Source organism: Olea europaea, chromosome 13, assembly GCF_002742605.1.
Source record: "Olea europaea var. sylvestris chromosome 13, O_europaea_v1, whole genome shotgun sequence".
Lineage (NCBI taxonomy): Eukaryota > Viridiplantae > Streptophyta > Magnoliopsida > Lamiales > Oleaceae > Olea > Olea europaea.
The window spans coordinates 8,911,566-8,920,871 of NC_036249.1; the positions used below are offsets into that span (position 1 = coordinate 8,911,566).

The 9,306-nt window shown below is 33.8% G+C and overlaps 2 protein-coding genes and 1 pseudogene across 4 annotated transcripts in view; 2 read left to right on the top strand and 1 right to left on the bottom strand.

Annotated features, from left to right (window-relative positions):
* The window catches only part of LOC111408415 (protein FIZZY-RELATED 2-like), a 7,885-nt gene extending 7,800 nt beyond the window's left edge, over positions 1 to 85 (top strand). The window contains exon 10 of the mRNA XM_023038177.1: positions 47 to 85. Within this exon, the coding sequence (XP_022893945.1) occupies positions 47 to 85 (39 nt within the window). The remainder of the gene's footprint in view (positions 1 to 46) is intronic.
* Positions 37 to 2,703, bottom strand: LOC111407518 (protein STAY-GREEN, chloroplastic-like). 3 transcript variants are annotated; one of them, XM_023037054.1, is made up of 5 exons: positions 2,515 to 2,703; positions 2,268 to 2,402; positions 1,984 to 2,154; positions 1,061 to 1,228; positions 37 to 463 (listed from the first exon to the last, which is right to left on the bottom strand). In XM_023037054.1, exons 2-5 carry the CDS (start codon positions 2,391 to 2,393, stop codon positions 86 to 88), a joined length of 843 nt encoding a protein of 280 aa, XP_022892822.1. In that variant the 5' UTR covers positions 2,394 to 2,402; positions 2,515 to 2,703; the 3' UTR covers positions 37 to 85. The 3 variants fall into 3 exon arrangements, with proteins under 3 accessions (XP_022892822.1, XP_022892821.1, XP_022892823.1); XM_023037053.1 differs by lacking the exon at positions 2,515 to 2,703 and having other exon boundaries at positions 2,268 to 2,467; XM_023037055.1 differs by lacking the exons at positions 1,061 to 1,228; positions 2,515 to 2,703 and having other exon boundaries at positions 2,268 to 2,473.
* A 4,346-nt stretch (positions 2,704 to 7,049) lies between these two features.
* On the top strand, positions 7,050 to 8,935 carry LOC111408416 (annotated as a pseudogene).
* Positions 8,936 to 9,306: the final 371 nt, after the last annotated feature.

Here is a 9,306-nt window from a genome sequence, read left to right on the forward strand (position 1 = left end):
TTCGATACTTTTCTTTCGTAATCTTGTTTAATTTTGTTCAATCCAGTACACCCAGTGTACGTACAAGGTCATAGTCGATAGATAACTATTTACATTTACGCAAAATTTTAAATCCAAATGAAAGAGATATAAAGAACCACCACCAGAGAAATTTCTGATGCTTCTGGTGCATGCCATTGATTGTGCTCCCACCATTTACATTTTGTGACCATGTAATCAAACTCATTGGTGGGAAACAACAATTGCAAGCCTCCTTGCATGGCTGGGGATTATGATCATCATATAATTTGTGGGACCCATTGACCCCACGGGATGGCGGTGATGCTTCTTTGAGTGGACCCCAGCACTCCATCTTGTTGAATTCTGGTATGTTGGAATGGAAATATACCCAAACCAAAGCCTCTTGTAGGTCTGGATAGTTGTCAAGTAAGCTTTCATCCCCATGAACAAATGCCTTCAAAACCTAATCCCATTTAACAGTATTGTTAGATCGAAACCATCCATTGACAACTCTAAGTTCTACAAAATTAAGAAGTCGAGGACCCAAGTGCAATGAAAAAAAATTGAAAATCTACTTCTACATTTCACTTATATTGAATACAGGGTTGTAAATTTCATGTCAATAGCGTATATACCTTTCCATACAATTTACAAACCAAATATAACACTTGTGATAAGACTTCAAAATTCGTCCCCGCAACCCAATTTTCCATACAGTCCAATAAAAAAGAGTTGTAAGTCAAACAACTCTAATTAACATTGTAGTTCACAAGTGACAAGTAAAATTTACACTTAGCATGCGTCAAATAAACTAAATCTAACACTCTTGATTGAATGTAACGCTTAATCTTGATAAAAACATTCGGTTCGGCTCACTGAAAAAACAAACCACTATCCCTACAGTAACATTCTTCTCTATTTAAAAGTAATAAAGTTTCTATTTGCATGGAAGGTATTACATAACGAGAGTCTACTAAGTTGAATAACTTTGGAAAGAGGTGTTATCTTGTAAAGCGCAACATGCTACCATATTGCGAAAAAATCAATAGGGAGAGCTTACCACAGGGAGTTCCTTGCAAAAGATGTAGTATCTGAGTCTAGCACAGAGGTCTAATAAGAAATGGCCACCACTTATGTGACAATGAACATGGAGAGACATCTTTCCTTTGATTTTCTTCCACTCTGCCACCACTTCATCTCTCTGTAGTCTGTTGTACCACCCTTGTAACTGCAACCAAAATCCTACTCTCTCTTCTTTAAATATTGAAAAAATAGTAGTATAATTTAGCGATAAAGACGGTCAAACTAGTGGTCTAAAGTAAGATCAAACGACACTGTTCAATCTAGAGCGAGCCATGGTGACAAGTATTGGTGTCTCGTAATCCACGTGACAGTGTCTAACTCCACACATTTTGAACACGTGTGAGCTATGTCGGGTTATGTATTGGTTGCCCAAAATCCACATAAAAGTTATGTAGACATGGTTGGGGTTTCGGTCTTAAAATGTTTATATAAAATTATTGGTCAGCATGAATGACTTGACAGGGCTCAACGTAAACTCAACCTGATAGTCGAATCAAACCATCTAATCGAAGTTACAGTTTTTACATTATGAAGTCAACATCTTGTCATCGCTGAACATAAACTCAGCTTGCGAGTCATGTCGTATCTTTTCTTCTTCGAGAAGCATCTAATAAAAAGATTAACTATAAGCCCCTGTTTGAGCCCCATTATTTCTCCTTACATTAAATTAAATTTTTTTCTCTCTTACTTTTAACCATACAATCTTCAATAAAATAATATTACACTTAAATAAAAAACTTTTCAACCACTCATTTTAAAAAAAAAAAAATAATACTATTCATCACATTATAATTTACAAATAATGGGGCTCAAACCAACAACTTTAACAGTAAAACCCATGTTTTAATAACGGAATAAAAGAGTATAATTAGAAAACTTTGATGTTTTTTAATTAATTACCTGGGAATTGTTAATGGTTTGAGAGATGGCAAGAGTGAGCTTAGAGGTTATATCACTGTGTGTAAGTGTATATGTTCTTGGAAGCTTCCCTGGATGCTTCTCATCAACTCCTAAGAACAATACCTTCAATTTTGATGCCTCAAATGTTGCTGGTCCAAATAATCTAGCCACCTGGATAAGATTTACACGTTAACCCAACCCACCTCTTCAAATTAACTTGTACTGAGGGAGAAAAAAGTGATTACAGATTTACAGAGAGAGAGGGAGAAGAAGAAGAAAGTTACAGGGACTGAAGATTGGGTTTTGTTGCCTTTCCTTCTCCCTGTTCCTTGCACCAAGAAAGAATTACTTTCCTCTTTAGACTTGAGGTTTGATGGAAGCACCAGAGGAGGAGCAGCCAAAGTGCCCATACCAGAAACCTAGAGAGATCTTGAAGCTTCAGATCTTGCAGTACAATTCCAGAGAACTTAAAGAAAAGAAAAAAAAAAAAAAAAAAAAAAAAAAAAGAAGAAGCACAAGCATAGAGCCTACTTTTTCTTCTTTGGGAACTATTCCAACTGCTTTTTTTCGGTTCTACCTTTTTTGGGTTTGTTTCTTTTTCTTTGCTTAGATGTCTAAACTTTGAAGGCTGGCATTCTTGAATTTAATTTGCGTGTACTCTGGGGCTTCCTCATTAGTGTGTGAAAGAGATTGTGATGATGGTCTGATAATTGCATTTCCAAATATGAGGAATTTAACAGTGGAAACTTGAAAGGCAGTTGCTTGTAAGTTCATACTTCTTGTTGAAGTTAATAGCGTTATTAATAGGTGCATGGTTTATAGGTTACCACGTACAGGTTTAATTCACTAACCACACTTATTGGTTGAGAGTAGGAAATGATTTTAAATTTACATTCCTAAGTTCACACTGTTGTTGACATTTGTTGAGTTGTAAAGAGGTGATCGGCTCCAAAACTGTTGTTTTTAAATTAAAACTGTCAAATGACACTTTCACATATGGAAAATTAAGTGTAAACCATGATGTTAAAGAAAGTGTACACCAAACACGATTGTTTTAAATTATAGTTTGAGAAATTTATATCTCTAACTTGTTTGGATAAGTTTAAAACCATTTACCTTTTTTAAGTAATTTTATTTGTAAGTTAAAATACCGTAAATGTTTTTTTTAATATATATGATCGTGGGTGTTCGGGCTAACTTACGCGTATCTCGACTAATCTCACGGAGCCCTGAAATTTACAGTCTGATACTCACCTCAATGGCCTTGAAAGAAAGGGAGCAAACTCAAAGCCTGATCACTGAACTACCCCTCAGGTTTCGTAAATATTTTTTTTAAGAAAAGTAACTTTTTAAAAAGGTTTGTGCTATTGAAAATTTACATGAGTAGCTATCCTTTTCGACAAATGTTACTTGTACATAATTATATGTACATAAAGGTGTCCCTCCTCTCACATGGGGGCTCATTCGAATATTTTATTCATGTGAGGTTCACCCTCACGTGAGAGGACGGACACCCTTATGTAAAGGATCTTATGTACCATTAGCATTTTTCATCCTTTTAATTAAGTCTACTCATATTAAATTATGTATAACATGTTTAATGAGTGTAAAAGAGGTTGTGTTGAGGCTCATGCTAGTTGTCACATGGTTGATCTGTTCAACCTGAGATAGCTTCGAGTTTTCTCGTCCTCGATCAGCTAATACACATTTTATTCTAGTTATGAAAACATGATTTTGACTAAGTATGAAAAAGATTGAATAAGTAAAGCAATAAAAAAAAAAAAAAATTAGAAATCGTCCCAACTTTATTTCTCACCAAAACAAAAAGATGCGTATAAAAACATGAAAGGCCAACACAACACTTGTTGCCTCAATCAAACTCTCCCTCACATTCTGCCTCTCTACTTCAAAGTTCGCAACACAGAAATTTAAAGACAAATTTCGTTTGGCTGTTTACACCCTCAAACTCTTAGGGTCAATTTTGCAGGTTTTCAGCTCCGCACGTGCTGAAATTATCCTCAATTCAAACACACTGCCTTGTAATCTCCGTCACATGCTTATCTTGTGCCTGAATTTCCACTGAATTCACGAGCTAGACAACAAGGTCTCAATGTTGCCGAACACATGTCCACATCAACCCATCGATTAATGCCACTGTGTACTAAAATTATCGTCATGCAATGCTTCCATCAAATAAATCTTGCCCACCAAAGTTACATTTCCCACATTGTGTCCTGGTTCATCCCACCCGAATTTGCACATTGTCCGTGCATCCTAAACGCCTTTGGCCATCACTTGTGCCATTGCCATTTTCACAATTAGGGTCCTCACATTGGGTTACAGAGGCGGATCTAGGCACTAGCTGCCCTGTGCCAACCTCAGCACAAGTCCATTTGTTATTATTTATTGGAAAAATTCATATATAGATCAATAAAAAATATTAATTCACATCTTACCATGTCAATATATTATTAACTAAAAATACTAGATTGATGATTAAAAATGTTTAAAATACTAGCAGCCAAGAATAAATTCTAGACCCGAATTTGTAACTGATGAAAAATTAAAGGATTATTCTTCTTGAACATAATGGACACCATAATGCCCAAGTGGCGCCTCCTATTGGACGGGGCGCTGGTCCCCCAAGCATTGCTCAAAATTAAATTCCCTCATATCATGTCCTCACATTAACTAACCTTCCATAAAACATAATTTAATGGAAAAAAAGCACTCCATGATGAACGTAGACATTCATATCATTTTGGTCTCAATGCAAAAATGTTTCGGCATCCTAAACACGAATTCTGATCATATTAATCTTCTGAATTCAATCGACATACATATTGCAAAAGCGAAAATATTCTCAAGATTATAATTATATCACAAGGAATTAATATTCATTTTAATTCTACATATAGAATAACTTTATATCTCGATTCTTGTATGCAATACATTCTTGTGTTGGAATTGATTTTGTGCATCATACATGTATATTAGAATTTACGTACTACATAAGTTCAAATATTTTGGCATATCCTCAACAACTTAATACATTGCATCGTGTACAATGAAGAACAAATGGAACCAAACAGTGTTCAATCACCCCAAAATAAGTACACGTGGTTTGTGGTGGGAAAGCAATGACTTTCGCTTTTTGGTAGTTAAATTTCGAACTTCATCTTCGATTGGCCTCTTACCCGTGTCCTCCAATTGTTCTTCATGCTTGACATGTACCGAATTAACGAAACTGAAGAATCAATTGGTTGAATGAATGATATGGTGCGAAATATCCTCTGTGGTGGATCCATAGAAGATCAAATTAGGGATTTGACAACAAGAATTTCTTGGTGAGTGATTTGGGAGAGACGAAGTTTTGGGGATTTTGTGGAATATGAAAGGACGTTAATTCAAGGATTTTGTTCTTTGATTGAGCATGATATGGAAGTGTTTTTTATATACGAATTTAAATGCGTGTTTGATGGAGAAATCTTAGCTAAGTGGTGATTTGTTTATTATTTGAATACTTTTTCACATTCCATTTTTACTGTATAAAAAATAGTATATATGGTTAATAAAATGTGAATAGTAAATCACATATATTTATTGAAAAGTAGGTGTGTGGTATAATTTTCACATTATTTATTGGGAAAATTAGGTGCAATACTCTAAAAAAATTAAGTATTTGATTAATACCTTAAAAACTAACTAAAACTACTATTATCGTATTAATTACGTTCAAAACCACGACAAAAACCCAAACCAGAAGGATGAATTCCTGAATCAAAAAACTTTCGAGAAACCTCTGTTCCCCAACTCCGACTTCAATTCCAGAGTTCCTGTAGATAGAAACCTTCACCACCAATTTAATACTGCTACTTCTTTGTAACCTCACCCACCAATTTAATATTGTTGCTTCTTTGTAGTTTTAAGGAGAGTTCCCCTTTTGGACGATTGGGTGATTTTGGAGTGAGTCTTGAGTGAAAATCTTTTCTTGCACTGCAAATGCTTGGATTTGGTATATCTTTGTTGATATTTGGTCGATTTTATTAATGGTCAAGGTATGTAAATTATCATAAATCCAAGTTATCCGAGAGAAAATCTGTGAGTATAGAAGGCATTCAAGCATGAAGAATTATATTCATATGATTTTGAAGGTAATATTGAATAAACTTTGTTTTTGAGGTTGAACTTTGAATTTGAGTAGATTTTTTGTTCATTTATATTTGAAGCAGGTTTGGGCATAGATTGTGATGAGTTTGTGTATAAAAATAAAATAAAATAAAATTGTCATCAAATTTTGGATTAGCTCCAAAATTAAATGACTCACTCTTTCCCTTTGATTTTCTAATATACCACCAAGGTGTTTGACAAAATGTCTCAATTGCAATTTAAATTTACATTTAAAGACATGATGTATTTAAATTTCATGTCTATAAATAAACATCATATGGCTTTTATATAAATTGTGGAAGCATCCTTATGAAGTTTATTAACTAATTTGACAAATTTGAACAACGCCCAGTTATATAAATATGAAGACTCTCTGCATAACTGTCCATTCTCTTAGTTTTTGCAGTCCATACAATGAAATTGCAAATGGAGGGTAAAGTTTTGGAGTACCACTTGTTGCTTTTGTTTGGAAATTATTGGAATTCCTGCATTAATATTTGTTCCATTTGATAGGATTTTGTTGAGTGATTTAAGATATACGTGGTGGAGAGTAGAGGATGATGTTAAGGCACATGGCCTACAATTTTGAGAAACCAGCAGAGCAGTACACTAGATCAGCTACTGAAGTCGTGTGCAACTAGTATGTTGAAACCATCATTAAAGATGTCTTTGGTGAACTGGTGTCGGTATCCTCTTTGCACCATTGCACAGTTGCTAAGAGCACTAATCCTGTTGTCGAGTATTTTGCCCAATCAATGATTGATCTTAGGGAATTAAAAGGCTTTGTTCATATTTTTGGTGCCTATGGAGTTAACAAGTTGGACATTCTGATGAAATAGCACACAACGGCACTCCTAAATTGCATTGACACCTCATTGCGGTCAAATCATGAGAATATGGAGGCTATTGCTGGAAGCATGCTTTCTGGTAGCAGAAGAGAAATAGAAGCAAACATTAAGCAGATTGTTGATGTGGACAAAATTGTTGGGCTCTGTATTCAGGCAGGACAAGCAATTGCTTTTGATTCCCTTTTAGCAGAAGCCGCTGGTTTTGTGCTTGAAGAAGGTGCACCTCTGATCCATTCATTGCTAGCAGGAGTTGCTAAACATTATCTAATGAAATGCCTAAGAAGAAAGAGATTCGGAGGATGAGAAGAGTGACAAACGATGTTAATGTACTTGGAGACAATTTTTTGAGTTTGTCATTTTTTTTTTTTTGAATTTTGTTCATTTAAGTGTTTGTCATTTTTTTTGTTACTTTTTTAAACTGTGTCAATTTTTAAATTCATCAAATTTTTTTATTTTCTGTCACTTTTTTGAATTTTTGTCACTTTTTTAAGTAATTGTCACCTTTTTCGAATTTTTGTCACTTTTTTTTTAGTATTTGCCACTAGAGCTTGTGTCACTTTTTTTAATTTTCAGTTTTTTTTTTATTGTCTTTAACTTTCTTTTGAAGCAGTGTAATTTTTTTAATTTGTCTCACTTTTTTGAATTTTTTGTCACTTGTTTTTAGTGTTTGTCAATTTTTTCAATCATCTTTTTGAAATTTCTATTACTTTTTTAGTGACAAACATCACTTTTTAATAAAAGTGACATCGTATGTAATTTTTTAATAAAAAAAGTGATACTAATTTTTTTTGTAAAAATGACACAATTTCACTTTTTTAATTGTCATTTTTTTTGTAACTTTTTTTTTTTGAAGCTGTGTAATTTTTTTTATTTGTCTCAATTTTTAAAAAATTTTGTCACTTTTTTGAATTTTTTGTCACTTGTTTTTAGTGTTTGTCAAGTTTTTCAATCGTCTTTTTGAAATTTCTAACACTTTTTAATAAAAAGTGAGATCATATGTAATTTTTTAATAAAAAAAGTGATACTAAACTTTTTTTTAAAAATGACACAATTTTTATAAGAAAGTGACACAATGTAACTTTTTAGTTTTACAATTTACACATTATTTTTTACTCTAAAAAAAAATTTCATATGATTTTTCAAAAGATTCATAATTTTAAAGGCATTTTTGTAAGTTGAATTAGAAGAAACAAGGGCCAAGAAAAAAAATATACGGAAAATTAGGTGTAGTACCCTAAAAAATTTAAATATTTGATTAATACCTTAAAACTAATTTAAAACTATTATTATCGTATTAATTACGTTCAAGACTCACGAAAAAAAACCTAAATCTGAAACCCCTGCAATCAGAAAACCTTGAGAAACAAGCCTCTGTTGCGAACATTTTTGTTGAAATTTATCACCGAAGGCGCGGCGGAAAGCAACGGCACCACCAACAGTAGCCACGGGTATTGATTTGGTCGCCGGAGGTAAGAGCAAGAAAACCAAGTACACTGCTCCTAAATCCAATGATATTTACCTCCAATTTCTCGTCAAGCTGTGTCGATTCCTTGTGAGGAGAACTGGAAGCAAGTTCAATGCAGTTATATTGAAGAGACTGTTCATGAGCAAGGTTAACAAGGCCCTGCTTTCTCTCTCGTCTTGTCACTTCGTGAAGGGAAAGGAAGACAAAATTGCAGTGCTTGTTTGGACTGTGTCACTGATGATATTCGGGCTTATGAAGTCCCCGCAATGAAGGTAACGGATTTGAGATTCACAGAGAAAGCAAGGGCAAGAATTGAGAAGGCAGGAGGAGAATGCTTAACTTTTGATCAGCTAGCTCAAAGCTCCTCTTGGGCAAAACACAGTGGTGAATATTTCAGTCTTTTTCTGTTAATTTCTTTTTCTTGTTGTTAGAGTTTGATATAGTTGGTAGTATAGAACGGTGGAAATGAGATTTTTAACCAATAACATGAATATCATTTTGTCAGTGATTTCAATTATACAATGATTGTTGTGTCCACTACTTTGATAGTTTGATTCATTATTTCCTTTGAACTAGTATTTTAGGTTTTATATGGATTCTGTTACTCACAAAAATTGCTTTGTTAAAGATTTTTTTTTTTTTTTTTGCTCAATGTTCAATTATTTTGGTCTTGCTCACAGCTATGATTCTGCTGGTAAATTTTGCCTTTTCTGTTTGTGCAATAAAAACCTTGTACTGTTATGAAACCCAAAATAGCTAACTGTGCTGTTTTGATGCAAGTACTTCTTAGAGGACCCGTGAAGTCTCGTGAGGTAGCAAAGCACTTTGGTCCAACTCCTA